The sequence below is a fragment of the Endocarpon pusillum genome (assembly GCF_000464535.1).
Source record: "Endocarpon pusillum Z07020 unplaced genomic scaffold scaffold4303, whole genome shotgun sequence".
Taxonomy (NCBI): domain Eukaryota; kingdom Fungi; phylum Ascomycota; class Eurotiomycetes; order Verrucariales; family Verrucariaceae; genus Endocarpon; species Endocarpon pusillum.
Genome location: NW_006916414.1, coordinates 8,189 through 29,629, shown reverse-complemented (window position 1 = coordinate 29,629; position 21,441 = coordinate 8,189). Strand labels below are relative to the sequence as shown.

The following is a 21,441-nucleotide window of genomic DNA, read 5'->3' as shown; positions in this document are numbered from 1 at the left end:
CATATGCTCAATATCGGTAGTTCTGGTTGTGCATGTAATGTCCTAAACTTACCTACGTCTAATGCAACGACTGACAAAGACTGAGGTCTATCTATTACTTATTAACGATTGTGCTGGGTTTTGCAGCGGATACTGTGCGGGCTTGAAACGCAACATTGCTTTGTTTGCCCACAGGATTGACATGCGCCGCACCACCAACTTGCAAATATATTTGGATGTCTTCTCTTAAAGGAGACCTAAGTAAACTTTGGCGTATTGCTGAAGCTGCTGTATTTGGACTTCGAGCTTCCCAGGGCTGAGCTGCGCCCCGCTTTACTTACTATGAGCTGTTGTAAATAGCTTCGCCCCTTGCCTTATTACCTAAGGTCTCCCTCGCGTCAGTTGTGTTTCGAGCACATCCCAGCGTTGGAGTCGGCGGCGACGATCCGTCGTCCAGTTCATTCCGTGCGACAAGATGAACAACAGTTATCCTAATTCCCGTCCTCAAGTCGGCGCCACCTTCTACCCAGGTGGCGTGGATGACTTCATTATGCCTGAGGTCATCTCACCGGCTCCTCAGAGGTAGAGTAGCATACAACAAGTCACTGGTCACCTTGGCCAGCGATACGAGCAAACAAGACACACAAGTGGCTGATTTGTTGATAGGATAATGCCAGAAGTTCCCGAGAATATGCAGCACAATCTAGCAAATCTTGAACAACAAGCACAAAGACCAGCACAGTACAACGATTCGATCCCTACACAACACGACAACCAAAGGTTGCAAGGACAGTATCCAGGCCAACCAATCAATAATCAATATGAATATCAAACATATCATGGCAATGGACAAGGTCAGGGACAATATGGTGGAGGGGCTTACAACCACGGCCAGCAAACATATGGACAAACCGCTTCCTTTGAGTCGATGGAGCAGCCGAACTTCTCGCGGTTCCCATTATTACGCAACCTACCACCTAACGTACCGCCCACAGCGGAACAGAAGGAAGCGACCCTCGAAGGCGCCCGGCTACCAGTGCTAGATTCCAACGACCCTCTCAACCAACTAGATTGGGCACAGGACGCATTGGCATATGTGGAAGAGTCTATACAGAACGAGCAGCGGATGGCCACCATATCTTCAGCAGTCATCAAGCTATCTCGTGTACAGCAACTGCTAAAGGATGATGCAATCAAAGTGATAATGTTCCTCGCGGACCAGGAGCATCCCCGAGCTTTGGTTCTTAAGGGTATCTGGCTGGAGTTCGGAAAATTTGACGTCGCTATCGACAAAAGACAAGCATGGGAATGCTATAAGACAGCTGTCAGGAACGCAGCTGGGCTCAATATCAATGACCCTGCGAAGAAGTGGGGAGGCAGAGCGCAATATCGAATTGGCATGCAATTTGAGAATTCCAAGGACATTGGCAATGCACTCAAGCACTATCAGATGGGCGTCGATGTGGGAGACAGCGCAGCTTGTTATAGGTTCGGCATGATGGTGCTTCTCGGACAGCATGGGCAGATGCAGGATTTCCAACGAGGACTGAGTTTGATCTTTGTTGCTGCACAGAATGCAGACGAAAACGCGCCTCAGGGAGCATACGTTCTCGGCATGCTTCAGGCTCGCGAACTTCCCCAGGTCAGCATACCCGACCGTTTCCTGGCGAAAGACATCAATGCGGCAAGGATGAACATCGAACGTGCAGCCTTCCTTGGATTTGCCAAAGCGCAAACCAAGATGGGCAGTGCTTACGAGCTCTGTGAACTTGGCTGTGACTTCAATCCCGCTCTATCTTTGCACTACAACAACTTGGCCGCAAGACAGGGTGAGGTGGAAGCCGAGATGGCAATCAGCAAATGGTTCCTGGCTGGGCATGAAGGCATATTCGAGAAAGACGAGGAAATGGCTTTTACTTACGCGCAGAGAGCCGCACAGGATGGTTTGCCTACGGCGCAGTTCGCGATAGGATACTTCCATGAGGTAGGGATTTTTGTCGATGTCAACCTTCACGTAGCGCAGGAATGGTACAAGAAAGCAGCTGCAAATGGTAACGCAGATGCCGCAGGGAGAATTGACAGCCTCTCGCGCTCGAAGACTTTGTCAAGAAGAGACCATGAAAAATTCGCTGTCTCGAAGATCAAAGAGTCACGACTACAAAGCCCGACCGAGTCTGCACCTCCGACGCCAGCTATGCCGACAATGCTTGATATGCCTGATCCTGGGAGACTCAGCTTGATATCTCCTACGTATACTGGCTCTGACCGGCATGCACAGCAGCCTCGGCAGTCTGTCGCGCCTTACCCTGCTAACAGCGGGTTTGACCCTCCCCGGCCGGGGATGGTTAGCCAATCAAGTAATATGTCAAATCCCGAGTTCAGAGCCGGTTCTGCTTTTGGCATCAATCCAAACCTGCGCCCGTCGTCCGCCGCAACAATTGCCGGAACGTGGCCAGACCAGAATTACAAACCTGGTTTGCAGGATCAAGCAATGCCATATGCGACGTACAACAGCGTGCCTGTAGGATATGGAAGAGGAGGCAGGGCGACAACTAGTCCACACCAACTAGGGCATCCAGGTCCAGGGCGAAGTGCTCCATCTCCACAGGCTCGAATAAGCTCCCCTCAGCCGCCTTCGAAAGTTGATATAGGCTTCCTTGCGCCTCTGGAATCATCTGGTGCAGATCGTAAGAACCGGCTTCCAAGATCCGACAGTCCTGCGCCTCCAAATATACGGCAGCAGATGTCACCTAATAACCCACACTCGCCTCTAACGTCTGGTTCCCAAAGACCTTCTGGGAGGGATCCTATGCAGCAGAAGCCCGTACCTCAGCAGATCAGACCGTCTTCAGCCGCAGCCAGCAAACCTGCCCCTGCAAGCACCCCAAAGCCCGCGCCGTCTTCTAGCCAGCCAGCTGCGACTGTTCGACCACCTGGCAAAGGACCCAAGACATTCGAGGAGATGGGTGTGCCAGCAGGTAAAGGTAAGGATGATTGTGTAAGTATTGCTGATCTGGTGCTGTGGGACAGCTTGACTGATAGAGCGTATAGGTTGTTATGTGATACCCCTAAATTTTACTGTCAGAATTTCTGGATTGGATATGCATGGCGATGGTGTCAAGAGAAAGAATCTGGGCTTTATGCATGAGGGATGGATTGGATTTTCCAGCATCATCAGTTGATGAGAGCTCAGAAAGCCCCGGATTGATTCCGTGTCTACTACTTAGATGCTGCAAGATGAGGCGCTGTGTCATTTACATCACACATCACACGTCAGGTTCCCAAACGTTACAGCACTACAGCAACCTGCACCTTAACTCAATAATCTTCCGAACTACATGGTTGATGTTGCTTTTGGGTCTCTTCTGCTCTGGTTGTGCATACTACTTCGCCTTCACACATCTGCGGCTGACTAAAATCTCCTGCTGCGCTACGGCCGCCGCCGCCGCTCTTTGCATGATCGTTGAACAATGCCAAGGCTTGATATACAGAAGATGGTTCCGTGTGCAAAGATAAGGCAGAGAAAACTACGGTAGAGCAATGCATGCCGAGCTTGATAGGTCCTCATGATCTATCTGTGTACTGAATTTCGGCAGGATCATCTCTGGTCATTATATCTGCTAAGACTGCATACAGGGAAGTGGCCTACAGCTGATCCGTGGGATAGGAAATGGTAGGGGTGTGAAGGAGTAGGGTGCTGAAGGACGTCGAGTTCTTCCTACCTGAGCTTTCTCCTGCTTTTACGCAGCAGCGTCGCTTTGCTGATTTCTGGGGAGCAAAGACAGCTGGCAGGTACTGAAAATCTTTAGTGATGGGATGGAAATGGCGCCGAATACACTAGAGCAAACCCGGACATGGAAATGCATTCACGACGTTGAACGGCCTTGTACAGAGTTCGAAACATATCACTGTTGTTGACTTGTTCAAAGTCGTCTTATAGTATGGCAATTGTTCAAGCCTCGCTTTCAGTAGTACAGTAGTGAAGGTGACGCGAACTAGATCTGCCCCTCATGGCCGGGGTGGCAGTTTAATCTGTCGTATATAAAGACCCAACCGTGTAATTCATGAGCGACCACCATCTACCTTTTGGCTCTTTGAGCCAGACGCCTCTTCTCAGCATCATTAAATGGAACCATGGTGGTCTTTGTCGATCTTGACGGGGACGATGAAGAGCTGCAGGATATACAGCAATCTCTCACTCACCATGCGCTCACCTCCCAGCATTTGCAGAAGCTGAGGATCCGTGACGTTCAATCAGACTATCAACATGATTACAATAGTGGCTCGAGTGATCGCGGCAACAACCAAGCAGAGATAGTAGAGAGATGGAATCCAAACATCAATAGCTTCTCTGCTGCGCTGAGCTGCTATCCGTGAGTTTTATCGAACGTGCCTTGGGGCTTCTGCATTGTGGTCCTCCTTGCACCAGCTAACCACTCATCATCTACAGCGTCGTTAAATCTCTCTCGCATCACCTCGATCTGAACGACCTGCATTCACTCTCTCGTACCTGCCGTCAGTTCCGCTGTAACCTTCTCCAGTATCACCACCAGCTCCTCAAGCAATCCCTTCGCTGCACCCATGACTCCCAACCGCTGCTGGCGGACATCTTACATCAGAATGCGAGCACTTCTATGACAGCTGCAGAAATCACCGCTGTTCTTGAAGCCATTGACTTCGAGTTCGAAACAGTGGATGTCGATCGGAAGATTCTCACTGGTAAGATTGGAAAATGCGCAACGGATCTTGTTGCAGAGTGTAGAAGGTGTGGTGTTGTTGTCTGCAGAAATTGCGCTGTCAAGCCGCCAAGTAACAGCTTGCTGAAAGGCAGGTACAGGAGACTATGTGCTCGGTGCAAAGAGGCACCATTGTGGATGCATACATTGCCAGTGAGAGGCTCAAACTTACAGCGTTACGTGCCGAGAAGCAGTGAGGGAGTCGTTTCTATCAGTAGCTCTCCTAGGTCCTTTCAGACTTCAGTTACTGCTTCCACGACCACTACATCCACGGGAAACTCGTATCATAGTCTCACGGAGGCAGAACCGTCTTCAGCATTCACAGCTCCAGCTTTTGAGCACAGCCCGTGTACCTGTGCCACTCGAGGCGTGTACCTCTGTCAAGCGTGTGGTCAGTCTCTACGCAGTGCAGACACAACCTACCAACGCGTCTGGACATGGAGGTCACGTTACAGCACCCACATTGGTGGACTGGGGACTGGAATGGGAGAAGGTGATCAGGGTCAGAAATGTGGCAGAGGTGAGGACTGTCTTGACGCTGTAGAAAGCGAAGTGGAGACCGATTGCTCGGAACGACCGGCTTCGTTGTATCCATCCAATTCTAAAGCTACAGGATCAGACAGTGACCGGCACATTGAAGAGAGGTCGGCAGGATACCTCAGACAGGAGATCGAAGGGATTGGGGGTGTGGTGAAGAAAAAGGTCAAGCAGAGGGTCAGGATCGGAGCAACCGTGTGGGAACATGATGATGAAAGGGCTAGTGGGAAGTACTTAGAGAGAGAATCAAGTGGCAAAGAAAGGAGCTGGTGCGGCTGGTGCGGACGGGCTGTCAAGGGGCAACGGGATAGGGAGGTGCACGGCGATGATTGCTTCATGATCTAGGCATGCATTTGGAAGCACATGAACGAAAAATATAGGCTTTAGCAATGTATACGTCGCTGCCCCTGAGAAGATCTTCGTGGGTACTAATAAATTCTGGCCAAGAGATCGCCCTTCTGGTTCCAACGACCATCTCCTCCACGCCATCCTATGTATTCGACCACATCACCCGAGTGGTCCTCAGTCGAGATTATGAGCACCAAGACCGTTGTTGAACGGAACGCTAGATGGACGTTAAGGGCGTTGAGCCGCTTCTGCCAGAGTCTCGATTCCTCACATCCTGACTCCTGAAGAGCTAGACAGGCCCAGATCCTTTTTTGGAACCTAAGCCGATCGTAGCTGCGAGGCGAGCCGACGCTTGTTGGCAGCCTGGTCTTCACATATGTCTAACGCATGTATGTGCGGACTAACAGCCGCATTATGCTCATTTCTGCAAGTCATACTTGCCACTTCTGAGCTCTGACAGGGCTGATGTTGGAGATGACACTACCAACAACAGAAGAATCCAACAGAAAGATCAGCCGCCAATCACTCGCGGTCAATGTCCAGGACGAAACAGAAAATGTGCAGCGATAAGACAAAGGATTCGGCTTCCGTCAAATCGAGCCAGGATCTCGAACCCGGATCGACAACAGATCTTGGAGTGAGACAAAAACGGGTGGAATACATGGAAAGTGTGATGATTGATTGGAAGCAAAGTAAATTCCGCATCGTGAATGATCTTCCTGCATCACCTCAGACACCCTTGATTCTGCTGTAGGGCAAGTACCTGAATTCGACATGATGCAAGCGTTGAGTCAACCAATTTTGGAACACCACCAACCTTGAGGAATTGCAGCCGCATCAGACATGCGCTTTCGCACAACAAAGTGGGAAGAGGCTTGAAACCGCACACAATGCCGCCAGTCGACTGGGACTGGGACCTGCCGCCCTGTTTCCCTTGCTGGCAGTGGCATTGTTCTTGCGGGACACGAGTAGCACAGCCCCACCCCGTTATGCATTCCTTGTTCGCTGCGGGGTATCGGGGACTATCAAGCATGACGAGGGTGCCCGGAAGTCTATCTTCTTAGTCATGTTAGTCACACGCTTCAACAGAGGGAACCAACACGAGCGGAGCTGAACTGGGCTCTCGGCTGGATTGGACGGAATTTATGATGTCGGAGAGAGTCCCATATGTAAATTTCTGATACGAATTTTACCCGCGAATGCCTTTCCATCAGCATTTGCCTCAAATAACGCCCGTGATTGGATAGTAATCATGGCAGGAGTTGATGCAGGACAAAACAGATTGCGGCTGAGAGCGCTTACCTCTTATACATGATTGGTGAATCATACGGCTAATATTTTTATTTACGTAGTATGTGTAGATGCTTTTTACATCCTTCGTACTCCGTAGGTAGTAGCTACTTATCGCTGCAGGAATCGTTCCTGGGAAAGAAGCTGGGATTTGGAGCCCACGATTCGGGGAATTTTGGCGCTTCTTGGCCTTGTTTCGAGTGTGAAGATCCGCTGCAAGAAAATCTCCCTATATTCACAAATCATATCCTTAGACCAATGTTGGAACAAGTGATGCCATGTGGTGATGATCACCTTCACGATCACCATCGTGACCATCACGGGATAGGCACGGGACAGGGACGACACATGGCAATATGAGCATGTCAGTGTGGGTCGGTGACAATGAGGTAGTGATAAGCATCATCAACTAACAAATCATGCCAAGTTGCCTGTCAGAAGTTTATCTTGCCTCTTTAGGACGGGTTCCGGCATGATGACGATTATCTATGGACATGGTGGGTTTGAGCATCTGAAATGACCCATTTGCTAGAAATCATTCCAAAGCCAACCAATTATGGTATTGTGAAACCGGCACCTGTCATGAATGATAATTGAAATCCAGATTTCTTTGCACCAACAAAGAATGCTTTTTAGCAGTCAAAGCAGGCGACGAGCTACTGTGCGAGTACGGAAAACCACCTTCTCAATGGGTGCGGAGGACCCATGACCAAGCTTGAGGTGGTACAAAGGCGTTCAGGCTACCAACCAGCCACACCAAAGGTCGAAGATCACTTTGTAATTTACAGGTACGACTGGCCAAAAGCTCCAGCTACTAGTCCCATTACTCGTGGCCAAGCTGATTATCAATCTCACTGACAGCCTCTTGCAGCTTCCCGAGCAGGGGACTATGTAGCAAGAATGTAGCAAGAAGGTAATGGCTTTTCAGCTCATGCAAGAATAAGCAGATGTGGATCCTTTCATCTTATGATCCGCTGCAGAAATGTTATTGCCAATGGTTCAGATAGGTTGGCTATGTGCAGAAGGCCAAAAGGCAAGATTCGACCAGCTCAATCGCAGTGCGGACTCACCTCCGGCATGTGGTACACTCATTTTAGCTGTCCTATCGGGGCACAGTCCACCACAACCCTCATGTGTTCGAACTGGTCACAACAATACACAACTAACACTGGTCATACTCACAACTGCTTGGAATGGTTTCATGCACCATCCATCGATGGCTAATATTTCCACCGCATCGGTCAAGGGCACCTTTCTGGAAGGATGCAAGGATGTGATTTGACATCTGACCCAGCGTGCATGGGAACCATGTTGTTGGTATCAGGTTTGTTCACTGACTGGCTGCACCATGACGAACGGTCAGCGGCAACGCATATATTCTTAAATTATGCCCACAAGGCGAAGGATTGCAATCCCTTTTCCTCTATATGTCGTGGCTGGTCTGGCAGAAGCTCATTCGAGGAGTGTGGGAAGGGTAAATCCCCATCGGTCCCGCGTCTCAGCCTGCTACAAGCAAATAGTCGACCATCCGTATTGCGGCAGCATTGCACAATGCAGGAAAGGAAGGCAAGGAAGGCACGTGCCGAGACTTGAAAAGCCGGTACTACTTATTACATAGTACAATTCATCAATCGGCCACAAGAGTTTTACTACGCTACTAGTATGCTACTAGTATGCTACTAGTAGTTGCGTCCTACGAGGTTGGAATTGGTTTTACCGTCCTTTCGGCTAGATATGCCTGGTTTCTCACAATAATGCTCTAAAGCCTTACGCCTTGCCCGTTATGAGGTGGGCAGTTGCGCCTTACATACTAGTACTTAGTAGCCGGCTCAGCTGAACGAGCTCGGGCAGCAGACGATCCGTCATAGCTAGGCGTCCAAGCTCCCTGTAATCTGAAACGCCAACTTCGCAGACCTTCGGGACCTCGACTGCCACTCTAGCTTGGGAAGATCAGTTGAAGGCTGAGAAAATACACAGGTTAGCCTTCCAGTTGATGGGGAAAAGGTACGACCCCACCACTCGCATGCCTGGTTCGAGATGCCGTCAATGACGAAGATCTAACGGACAATGCAACATCTGATTGTGCTGCAGGTGCCAGGCGGAGGGGACTGTCATCGAGCCCATCAGCCTCTCCCATTGGTCAGCCTTGTCACAATATTGCAGGGGATGTGTGGAGTTAAGCGAGATGGTTCAGCCTTCAGCTGCCCACGCCTGACAGGTGTGGCTCCCAGCCGTGTACTTCCCTCCGTACCGTTCTGCGGACTGCTCCAATCCGCCAATAAAGCGGACTCTGCAATCCACGACAGCGACATTGACCACCTGTTCTGCATTACTATGTACTGATGTTGGGTTTCATCTTCGAGATGGCGTAGTGACAGCTCCTGACCACCGCGGCTTATCTAACCCAACCTGACTCCACAGTCCCGGCGCATGATGCGATGAAATTGCAGATCGAGAAGTCAGCTCAAGGCAGAAGCGTTGCTGATCCTTACTCAGACCAGCCGTTTGCTGTTTGCCTTGTGCACGGAACCGTCCTTACCATACTAGCAGCTCTGTTACTGCAGGGTATGTGGATGATTAGGCCCGCGCACTAGACCAGATGAACAATGGTGGCACCCAGAAATAGAGCTGCAATATCTCTGATATGCAAGCCACCTCCGCGCAGCCAACCACCGCTCGTGCCTTTTCACACCATCCTCGCTGGCTCGAGGGGTCAAGCGTGTGCGTTTGATCTTTAGGACATGCATGAAAGGACCGAGTTGAGGCTATTTCTACCTGCTCGGGAAGATGGTCGACGACGCCGCTGAACCCACCAACAACACGCCGCATCCCCCCAGCCAACATTGTACTACATAGGTCATTTTGATATAGTGATACTGGGTGAGCCAATCCACTCCCCTGGCGTATCCCATGTCCGCTCGCCCCGGCCTGCGGCACAACCATCGCTTGTGCAGTAACCCTGCAAGATGGCTTGGGAAAACGTGCCACTAAATCTCACCACCGGATTACTATTTCGATCTCCACAACGACTGACCTGCGCAAATCGCATGCCCCTCCCAGTACCAACACAGCCCACTCTGACCAATGGTTATTTTCGACAAATGACATTATGTCTTGAGCAGCTAATGCAGGTCGCTCTCCTCAGAGCTTTGGCCTTGTTAGTCCGTTACAGACAGATCCCTAGCTTCCACCCTGGCATGCTCAATGAATCCTTCGAGCGAACTTTTCCACACGTTGAGACAAATACTGATTACATCCACAGTGGACATTTTTGTCTCACAAACTCATGCAGGAACTTCTATCGCAGCTTGCGCCCACTCCAGATTTAGTTCCTAGTTCCCCCCCCTCCCCTCTCTTTGTTCTATACCTTCCACTTCTTCTATCCATTCTTCTCTTGCGTTAAGCGCGCAGACCACCAGCCTTGACTAGGTTGACTGAGGCTCAGCACCCTACTTAGAAGTCAGTGTTGGGGCTAAGAAAGAGCTCCGATTCAAGTCGCAGAGAGCATTCCTTGTTCCATCTTGAAACACCTCTTATCCTCCCCTCTTCGTTCGTCATATATCATATCGCAAGATCCCGCAGGATGGACTTGATGAACAGCAGTTCTCACAGCCCACAACAATCTGTCGAAGTCAGGCCAGCTATACAACGACAAAGCTCAACCTCCTCAAGTGGATCGGGCGAGTCATCCCATACTCGACCGCGCAAAGCTATCCGGTCATCACGACAACGCACCTCAGGCTCAGGCGCCCAAGGTCCCGAAGACGAGCAGAGTGGGTCGCGTCGCGGTAGCATATCCAGTATGCGGACTTCCTCAGCACCTCTCGAGGGCCCCATTACCTACACGCCAACAACGCATCGCATCAGCAAAGCGAAGAAGGGGAAACGTGTGCATGCGTGCGAATACCCTGGCTGCAACAAGGTATGTCTGATGTGATCTTATGCGCCTGCTGCGCTGACGGAGCTCTAGATCTTTACCCGTGCCGAGCATAGAAGGCGACATGAGCTGAACCATAGCCCAGAGGCATCTTATCCTTGCGATCGCGCAGGATGCCGGAAAGCTTTTCACCGACCAGATTTGCTGCAACGTCACCAGGAGAGGCATGAGCTGGAGGCGCAGACAGAGGGTGGGGTTATCGGCCACCGCCGGCTTCCAAGTGACCAGTCATCGGCCTCAGTAGGCCATTCTCTCATCACTTCAACGTCGATGACCAGTCCTATGGTGTCAGTGCAAGCATCAAGTAACGGACTCTCCATCCCATCCTTACTTCATCCACAATCAAGTGAAGGCTACAGCCACAGTCAACACAGCAGCACCTTCGACTTTCCACGCGCCCCTTTTCCAATGTATACTTCTAGCATCAGTGCCCCCGACGACTTTATCTATTCGTCACCCGAGAGCAGCCAATCACCTCTCTCCGACCATTATGGCTTCCCACACCGAAACAGCATGTCTTCTTCCTCTTCTGTGGTGGACTTTGTACCACCAAACTGCGCCTCACCACTTGTTAACACTACTGCGTCCGGATGGGCACCTGTATTACCACCTAGTGCGCTTCCTTCTAATTGTAGTTCTTTGGAGGATGATATCGGCGGCTTCTCTTCTGTAAGTCTCCTTGTCGATTTTGCACCCCTTGTGCTGAGGCTGATTAGTCATCTGCAGGGGCTCCCTTACCAGTACCCATCTCCCAGCTGGACCGGCATGAGTGGCTTGTCCTTCAACGAGAGCTGGCATCAGCCTCGGGAGCTGTCCAAGTCGACCACGGTGGATTGGAGATATTCGACATTGTAAAATGGCAGGACGACAGTCTCGATTGCTATTGGCGACATTTTCACCCTTTCTTTCCAATTGTACATCAACCCACTTTTTCTGCGACTTCTAGCGATTTGATGACAGCCGTTATGGTAGCGATAAGCTCTCAGTATGATACCCAGACGAATGCAAAAGACTATTCTCTCGCTTTACTTGAAGCTTGTACCAGATCATTAGCAAAAGTGAATTTCCTCCTCATGATTCCATACTAAGGAGTCCCCTGCTGGCGTCCAGGCGCTGATTGTGATGGCAGAGAGATAAAATCCACAGCCGGTCGCGTCTTAGTGACTTGCAAACCGTGTTTCTGCTCGAAGTCCTGATGAAGTTCAGGTCTCGAAAGGCAGAGACCGGCCTCTCTCCTCGATTTCGTGCTCTGTTTGCAAGTGTGAGTGCAACCATTACACAAGCAAGAGGACGCCCACTAATGCACCTCCCAAGCTTAATCACACCGGCTCTCGTTATTGGATTTCAAACAATCCCATCACTGTACTCAAGGGTCTCTCGAAATCACCCTCCGCGGCAGACTTGCAGCAAGCTCATTCATTTTGGCTTAATCGTGAGACGCGCCGAAGACTTCTTCTTGGCTCATTTATCCTCGACACCCAGCTAGCTGCACTATTTGAACAACAGTCTGTGCTATTCCCTAGATGGCCCGGCGAGACGATCTCCGCTCATGTTTCAAACTTGCCCTACCCCTGCGACAATGAGTTGTGGGAATGCGCAACCGTCGAAGAGTGGGCTGGGCTCGCAACCTCTTTCCAGCAGATCACCCTTTCAGACGCAGCAGATCCGACCATTTATGACCGTTCGAGCGCGTTGGACTCCTTCCGCGCAAGACTGATCTTCACTCATCTTGTCAACTGTCCATCACACGGCAACACTGACTCAGGTACTGAGCTGGGCAAATTGTGTGAGACCCTAGCGCGATATGATCTCTCGGGCCAACATGTTCCCACAATATTCGATATCCACGCCCATACCACGGCACAGCACACGCCAATTCGAAGCCTCCTGATCGTCAGCGGCGAATCATGGCTTTTCGGCAAGAAGCTAGAACACGAAGAAGATTTCGCTGCCGCGAAAGCACATCTTCGCGAGTGGGTAGACTCCAACAAGTCACAGACAGCGCTGTGGCATGCTACCGCATTGTTGAGAATGGTCTTGGACGTTAGGCCCAACACCCCTCTCCAGCCGGTCCATGGGACCAGCAACCAGGGTTGGGAGATGGGAATGCTACACGAGCAGTGGTGTATTTACATTGCCGCACTGGTGTGCTGGGCTTGCACATTCGATGCGTCAGCTTCCTCGGCACCTCTTTCCGGATTATCAATCTCTTCTACTCCTCCCGCCATCTCAGGAGCGTCCTCCCCATACATAGCTACGTCAACTCCCACGGGCTATCCGGCCCTGATGGAGCCGGTTGAAGCAGGCGTAGAAATGTGCACCTTCCTCCAAGCCACAGACGTCGACGACTTGAACCTTCTCCCCGCTGTCCTCGACAAAGTGAGGGGCCAGACGAGAGGCTTGCTTGAAGTAGTCCGAAATGGGAAACTCAATGGCTCTTTAGGAGGCTTAATCAATGAGGCAAGTGGTGTTTTGTACAGACTGGTCGAGGGGCGGAGTCAGCTTTCGCATTTCTAAGTTGTCTAATCTGGTACTTCGAGTCACATTTTTAGGGGGGCATTTTAATTCTAGGCTTGTATGAATATTCTAGAAGACTTGAACTGATAGAGTTATTAGTGCTTCTGATTGTAACTGATCCGGATCTTCTTCCTCGTGCTGAGGAAACCCTGAAGTCTCTTTGAGATCCGGAATGATGATGTAATTTCTTCTCGGGAACATCCGCTTCCCTGATGGTAGGAGGATCTGAGTACTGCTCTCTTCCCCTTCTGATAGTCCTGAAAAAGTCACACTAACTCGTTTTGGTGAAAGCGCTGGCCATATCGTTGTCGACTGGAGGGATGTATTTTCGGGTTTAAAATGATGCCACTATCCCGCTTGTGGCATAAGTGTTAGATACATGATGTCTTGATCATACGAAAGGATGCGCCATCACCCCCTCAATCAGCATGGGGGACTTTCAAAGAGAGGGGGGGGAAACTGCGGGGTTGTGAAATCGAAGATCCATTGGAGCCTCAGCCAAGCCAACCAGCTGGATCCTTTAGCCAGCTCCCTTGCACCGGCTTCCCGTTTGGGCTGTCATACTGTAGTACCAAGGCGGAAGTATTTATAGCTCGGCCTTGGTATTTGAGCTTTAAACGGCAACCGAACGAGACCACTAGGCTTATCATGCTCTAGCAGTGTCTGTTGACGTCCAAAAGTGTAAGTCAGTGGGCAGTGTATCAAGAAATCAGCCGTTCTTGATGCAGGGTACGGAGTACAGGGCTGTGCGATATCTTGGCTTGTGCAACACTTTCAAGTTCTACCCCATCTAATCGTTCAACGACCTGCATCAAGGTGGAGGTTACACTGAAATCCTTTTTTCACATTTTTAGAATCATCATGAGAACCTTTCCCCTGGGTTTGATCCATCGCAAGTGCACAACTACCAACATACATCGGCAATAATAAAATAGATAAAATTCACAACTGGAAACATAGTTGAGGGTACTGCTTCCGGGACCTATCAGGGCATGTGTTTCTACCCTACGTTAGCACGGAGCTACGAGTACTTCTGTCTGTTACCATACTCGATGCCGCCGGAAATTGGGTTCTTTCCTATACAAGTTTAGACTCTCGACATTATTCTCATAGACTTCAATATTTCTACTGTCAATAAGCAAATCAAACATGACAGATCTCAAAAAGATGTATCACATACACTGTCCAAATCTGAACTAAATCTATCATGTCGACAATTTATGAGAGGATGATTATTATTGCAGCAGATGGCCACAACTGACTAAGCCAAGCCAAGACTACTAGCGGTAGTATCTCCTACGTACAGTACTAGTGCAAAAGTATCTGACCAACCCTACTTTCGTACCCCACCAACATTATCGACTCTCTTCATACAAATCACCATAGTAAGATATGAACTCTTTGGATTCTAATGAAAAATAGCTCAAAATGTTCACTGATATTCAGAGATTGAGGCTGGCCTAATTTCCTAAATAGGCAGTCGATATTCAGACGTTCAAAGCATACTATTCAGATGAACTCAAAGGCTGCTAGCGAAGGATACAAGATATATAGCCTTTGTTGCTCTAACGGCTATATAGTCGATTTCAGATTCAGCAGTGCTATAGAGAAGGTAGCTGAATTAGGAGGATATCCTGAGTTCTCTCAAAGTAAGGCTATTATGCTAGATCTTGCAGAGTCGCTTTTAGCCCGATTTCCGCGCCCTAGGCCATTTTACGTTCTACATCTGGATAACTTCTTTACTACTCGCAAGCTCTATCAACGACTCTACGAACTCGGAATTGGAGCAAATGGCACTGCTAAAGCAGGGTCTGGTATACCTAAAGAGCTAGCGTATCTTCATGATATAATAACGAAGCAGAATGACCACGGAGAGTGGTTTAATTACGTTGTCAGCAGCGTTAATTGTATCGCATTTTGCGATTCAGCTTCTAAGGCAATGATGACTACTATTCACGATCCTACTATGGAGGAATACACCTATTTCAAGAGAATCAAACGCCCTAAGGCCTCTTTGAAGTATGCCGTGGATGCAGAAACTGCAAATGCTGCAAATTCTGCAAATGCTATGAAATTTGTTCATCCTGCGCCTTCTACGAATTCTACGCCTCCTGCGCTAACTATATAAAGGACTATAGAGTAAATGACGATTAAGGAGACAGTATACTCAAAGTGAGCTCCAGGGGCTCTATGTGACCGCAGAAAGGAGTCAATAAAGGAGAACAGTGAAGTCAGATGACTTAAGAGCGCATCGCCTGCGAGTCGCATGCGACCAGGGAGAATTAGGCTAGCAGGTTAGTCTGAAGGATGAAGCGAATAGCCTGGGTCGCTCCTTTATGGCTATTAAGGAGCTTCCGCATGTCGGAGAACAGGTGGTCGCTTAAGACGCGTCTCCGGAGCTGAGACCATGTAGGGCAGGAGAGGAGGACGTGCTGCACTGTCATGGTCCCTAACCCGCACCCGCAGCGAGGGCTAGGCACAGAGGGTACTCGGCGTTTAAAGAGGAAGGCATTGAATCCGATTACTCCAGTCCTAAGCTGGGTTAGCAGGGCACTATGTGCTTTTGGTCGGCCAGCATGAAGCCTGCGATTCGCAGGAGAAACGCAGGGGGAGAGCTTAGCGATTCCGCAGGTTTGCACTCTGTTTTCCCAGGACCAGTCCCAGCGCTCCTGGACTCTTCTTTTCGTAATCCTTTTGATTGCAGAGAGGAAGCGAGTCGTAGGCTCTTGGAGGGGGCCTATCCCATGCGCCGGCAATTAAAAGTGCCTTTTTAGCGTGCCAAGCATTTTGAGTCTTGGCATGTCTCTTTTCGACTTTTTGATGAATCTCACCATTGAGATCGATTTCTAACATGGATTTACGCAGATCGAAACGCATACCAAAGCCCAAAACTATCTGGGAGGCAAAAGGAGCTCCTAGTGCAGCTAGCGATCCAAAAGTTACGAAGAATACTGCTCGAACAGAGCAATGAACAGCGCTCAAACCCATCGCTACGGGGCCGCTTCCAAAAGCGCTCAAAATAGACAAAAATCAACTTCCTGAGCTCCCTAATTATGAACCACCCCTTATTCTATAATTTTAATGGTCTAAATCGCTAGCTACAGGTCTCTCACAGCTTGATACGTTTCAACGACTTCTTACGCCAGCTATTATTGATAGAATCATTGAATCAACGAATAGCTATACAGAAAAGGCTTGAAATATGGATTTTAACGAAGAAGAAGATGCTGAATGTCTTTCTAGACTCTAGAAACCAGTCAATTTAACTGACATTTAGCGATACATTGGTTGTTAGCTTTATATAGGATATTATAGGCTATCCAAACATAAAGAACATTAGAGCGAGTCAGGTTATCTAGGCGCATTCTTAGGTCTAAAAAGATATAAGCAAATTCATTAATATTTTACGCTTCAAGAGCGTACAACTGCTCCTTATAAGGATCACAAGACCTTTGTGTGACAAGTAGAGCTAATTAGTGCTATTATTAAGCAAAATTGCAAGGATAATTAGTAACTAAGCTCTTATCTAGCTATGGATGAGGCAATGCTTACTTATAGAGGTCGCAGCTCTTATAAAGTTAAGCTGCTAAATAAGCTAATTAAGGAGGGCTACAAGGTTTAAGTATTCAGCAACGCTAGATATGTGTATAACTGGCTATAGCATAGTTGTCTTAATAGACCTAAAGCTATTCCTTAAGAAGGTATAGAAGTCGATTAAGTTATTAAAAAAGAGCTTACAAAGCTTAATATAATATATCTTGTACTAACGTTTGCCTTTATTACTCGTCTTATATAGCATTTATATTAAATGTATCTAATATATGTTTTTTGCTTCTTTTTGAATAATCTGTTTCTAAATATTAATATTGTGTAAGCACTCCTTGCTTTACGTATTTGCTATATTAGTATTACTTGCAAAAACGCTTAAGAAGTTCTTATATAGATCTTGAAATTAAAAAAGTATAATTATAGCCTTGTTTAGAATTCTATATTTATAAAAGTTATTAATAATACGCTTGTTTTTCTATAGCAGAATAATAATGCTATAATAAGCTATATAACTATTTACCCTCTTAAAAATAACACGGTTTTATAACTTTATAAAAGGCCCTCTTTTATATTAATTAATACTTAAATTATAAACCCTGTTTTTAATAACCTACTTTTTAAATAACTTTATATCCTTTATATTATTAATAATTATAACTACTATATAAATAGTATTAATCAAAGTAATTAATTATAAAAGAATTTCACAGCTTATTAATTATATAAATATCACGTTTAGCGCCCTTTGTAATATTATATTCTGAATATCTATGCGGTTAATAGTTACCTAATCTAGAAGAAGGGTACTACAAATACTTCCGAAAAAGGCGTTGTGACAGATACTTTCAAAAGAGGACAACGCCCCTTTCAGAAAGCGCTTATTGACGCTCTACTCAAAACACCCTATTCAGAGCCTACTAGGAGTAGGAGAGAGTACAAGCTCCCTCTACCAAATCGAGATACGCAGGACCATCGTTGGCAAGCATTTCCGAAGCGGGGACTCTGTATATAGTGTCGAAAGGTTGCTCAGAAGTCAAAATCGAAGAATATTGATACAAGGAGGCCGATTTTGGCCGAAATCGTCAATTCTAATGCCCCTTCGCGTCGAATGAGGCCATACGGAGGCTGTATAGCATGTAACGTACATCTCTGTCTCCAAGGAGCCTGCTTTAAGCAGTATCATAGTCAATAATAACCCAATAACTGCTTGCTGTTGCTTTCTACTCAATTTTGGTAGTGCCAAGATATTTTGGCGCTAAAAAGGCACTTTTAATTGCCGGCGCATGGGATAGCCCTTGCTGCTTTGTCAGCGTAGTCGTCCGCTATTTCGTTGCCCCTAATCCCTTTATGTCCAGGTAGTCATCGAATAATACCTTTATCTTTAAGGATTTAATATATAATTACTTAATAAATATTAATACTAATTTCAGACTTAATTTCTTAATAAGTAGCCTTTAGATTAATATAAATAAAATATAAAATATTATGTTTTAAACCTTATTCAAGGTCTAAGAGCGTTCTAAACAAGGCAAGCTTTTGCCTTAGTTGCACAGTAGATTTTGAATAAGGGTGTTGAAAACAGTAGCTTTGCTGCATTACAAATTTTGACTAATCTTTTGATTTGACAACCCTATAGCTTTGTACGCTGAAATTTGGCCTCGTTGGTATGGAGATAACTCCTTGCCATAGCTCCTGTTAATTTCAAGAGGCGCCAGAGCCTTGCGTTGAGCCATGGTAGTTGTTTGAAAAAGGGTGTAAAAAAACGCGTGTTCAAAAATAACGCGGGTGTAGTAAGTAGAATCTCTAGCTTAGAGAAACAAGGCAGCCTTGACAACACACACACTCCGCGCTCATAGGCATTCCACCTCACCAATTATTGTTTATGGCCATTTTGATTTGAGCTCGGCATCCTTACGTACTATACCATCTAAGGAAGGGTCTGTCACGCTAGAACGTATTTGTCAGCGGCACTGAGTAGTACCTGGCGGTTACCCAAAGCGGACCATACTCTGGCTCCCATGAGGGGTAATACTGTATCTCCCTGAAATTGGAAACCGCAAGCAACCAGGCCAATATCTATACTATATAACGGCGATGCTCCTCTTGTCATGATTTCTCTTGCTCTACACACTCTTCATGATAACATATCGCTTGAATGATCACACAAAATCTTAGGCATCGAACAGAAGTCGTCCAGCCTGGGCGGGTGAGGACCACAAACACTTTTCCAGGAGCTGGTTGACTGATAATGATCCCCAGCATTGAAAACTGGTTGTCTATTCCGGAAAACACAATCTTTTGCTCGAAACAAAGATCCACAGCTCTAAGATCGTGATGCCTCAGCATTTACCGCCATGGGACGATTCGGGATTTGGCCAGTTCATGGAGCATGGAGAAAAGTTCTGCTCTATCACTGTATGCATTTCGATATGCAATCGATTGATGGACAGAAGGCTTGCGATCCTACTCATGCTACAAACATGAGCTGCGATACCATAGAGCCCGACCAAGACATTGCTTCCTGGTCAGTCACTTGGCTAGAGCCATGGGACGATTCGGGATCTGGCCAGTTCATCGAGTATGGAAGAAAGGTCTGCTCTATCACTGTATGCATGTCGATATGCAATCGATTGATAGGCAGAAGGCTTACAATCCTACTCATGCTACAAAAATGAGCTGCGATACCATAGAACCTGACCAAGACAATCCTTCCTGGTCAGCCACTTTGCTAGAGCCCTTGGCCCACAACTCCCTGCGCCTGGACGAACAAATGTCTACACACGTCGGAGCAACAAGCGTCACTAAGGATTTTGGCACCGGGAAGCACAATACTTCTACAGGGGACCACGACACATTCGGACCAAAGGATACTGGCAGCAAGTTATCTTGCATGACTGGATCTATAATCGAAGCTTCACATAACCTATCAGCGGACGGCAAAGTCTCACCCATTTCGCTTGCAATAGGAGGGCCATCGCCATCATCTGTCGCAGGAAATCAGCCACTTTACTTAGGTTGGGAGAATCATTGTGGTTCGTCCTTTCAAGGATTCGAGACTTTAGGCCTACGTAGTAACCCATGGCACATGCACATGGAGGTGGAAGGAGGTAAGACTCTACCAGGTGGTGAGAAGGGAAGGGCATTAACTGTACAACACAGCGAGGCCATACCTTCCATAAGGAGTGAATGCTCAAAACCCGTCCCTCTGTTGTCGGCCGGCCAGCTCGTCTTCGATGCGAATATGCTGCCCCTAAGTACAAGAAAATTGAGAAAGAAGACCAGGGCCGAGCGTGAAGCTTCTCAGACGTTGCGGAACTCGGGAGGGGCATGCCCACAACACAAGGCTGCCAAGAAGGCGGTAATCCATACCAGTTATATGACCAAAGGTTTACATTGCATGCTGACTGCCATGTTTAGTGTCGGTGCTTTGGCTTGGAAGGCCAAGCTGATCCTCAGGGGTCTGCTGCGAGAAGAGCAGCAAATCGAGATGGACTCAATGGAGCAATGAGCGAATCCACAAACCAATCAAACATCTTGGCATCCTCTGATGACATGGGCCTGCTGGATATGCCTGAGAACCTTGGAGCCGTTGATGAGACTTTGGAACGTCCGGGTCTCAAGCAAGTAAGCTGTTTGCATTCAACAACCTCTGCAACCGATGCTGATTTCCCCTCCTTCTACAGGTGTGGCCTGCCTCTAACATGGCAGATCCCCTGAAGCGAGTCTTGATCTTCAGTTGCCCATATGTCTTTGCGCCATGCTCCTTTCGGACGACGCAAATGGGAGAATGGACGGACCATCTCGTTGTTGCCCACAGCGAGCGACTCGACTCTGTAGCTCGAACATAGCCCGATCTTATATCCGGAGGTGATAGAGCCTGGCAGTTCCATCTGTGAGTGAAGCGAAAGCTGGCACTTCTTGAGATGGCTCCTGTTACCACATCGCTTAAGGATCATTTGGACGTCTGTGGTGGGCAAGCTGAGTGACAGTACGAGATTCGCCCAACAATTGGGGTTATTTAGACCTCTAGATACTTTCAATCCACATCTACTCTACAGATTAATAAACATTCCCCCATATGCATCGTCCAGGTTTGTTGACTTCTTCATCCGATCATGGTTTCCATTTAGGAGGTCGTCCGAGGTTTTCGGCCAAGACCAAGAGCTGCCTGGTCCGAAATCTCGATCTTACGGCATCGATCTGAATAGGTAGCAAATGACCTCAAAGACGCAAATAGCAACCATTACGCAAATGTAACACCGCATCCACGTACTCGCAAAGACACGTATTCCCCCACTCTCTTCCTCCCACTTTATGCCAGTCATCGTGTCAGCATGTTCTTCTTACTTCATCAGCCACATGCATGTTCGACATTGATCGCTTTCGTGCATTAGTCCTGGACTCTTCCTCGCCCACGCTGTTACCGGAGTGGCTGGAATTCGCTTCTGAAACTGTCAGCTAGCCGCCTCAGGTCAGCAGGGAAGCTCTCGTCGGTCTTGAAGTCGATCATAGGATCGTTTGACCTGCTTGCCAAGCTGCGCCATCCGG

At 48.0% G+C, this 21,441-nt stretch overlaps 4 protein-coding genes across 4 annotated transcripts; all 4 read left to right on the top strand.

Moving 5' to 3' along the window:
• Positions 1–454: 454 nt before the first annotated feature.
• On the top strand, positions 455–3,127 carry EPUS_05072 (uncharacterized protein; the record flags this gene model as incomplete). The annotated part of the gene is made up of 2 exons (XM_007805395.1): positions 455–561; positions 646–3,127. 2 exons carry the CDS (start codon positions 455–457, stop codon positions 3,125–3,127), a joined length of 2,589 nt encoding a protein of 862 aa, XP_007803586.1.
• A 986-nt stretch (positions 3,128–4,113) lies between these two features.
• Positions 4,114–5,597, top strand: EPUS_05071 (uncharacterized protein; the record flags this gene model as incomplete). Its single annotated transcript, XM_007805394.1, has 2 exons — positions 4,114–4,352; positions 4,430–5,597. 2 exons carry the CDS (start codon positions 4,114–4,116, stop codon positions 5,595–5,597), a joined length of 1,407 nt encoding a protein of 468 aa, XP_007803585.1.
• A 4,876-nt stretch (positions 5,598–10,473) lies between these two features.
• On the top strand, positions 10,474–13,344 carry EPUS_05070 (uncharacterized protein; the record flags this gene model as incomplete). The annotated part of the gene is made up of 5 exons (XM_007805393.1): positions 10,474–10,812; positions 10,861–11,496; positions 11,544–11,885; positions 11,957–12,088; positions 12,142–13,344. The coding sequence occupies 5 exons, from the start codon at positions 10,474–10,476 to the stop codon at positions 13,342–13,344; spliced, it is 2,652 nt and encodes an 883-aa protein (XP_007803584.1).
• A 6,029-nt stretch (positions 13,345–19,373) lies between these two features.
• Positions 19,374–20,741, top strand: EPUS_05069 (uncharacterized protein; the record flags this gene model as incomplete). Its single annotated transcript, XM_007805392.1, has 4 exons — positions 19,374–19,471; positions 19,531–20,251; positions 20,311–20,517; positions 20,577–20,741. 4 exons carry the CDS (start codon positions 19,374–19,376, stop codon positions 20,739–20,741), a joined length of 1,191 nt encoding a protein of 396 aa, XP_007803583.1.
• Positions 20,742–21,441: the final 700 nt, after the last annotated feature.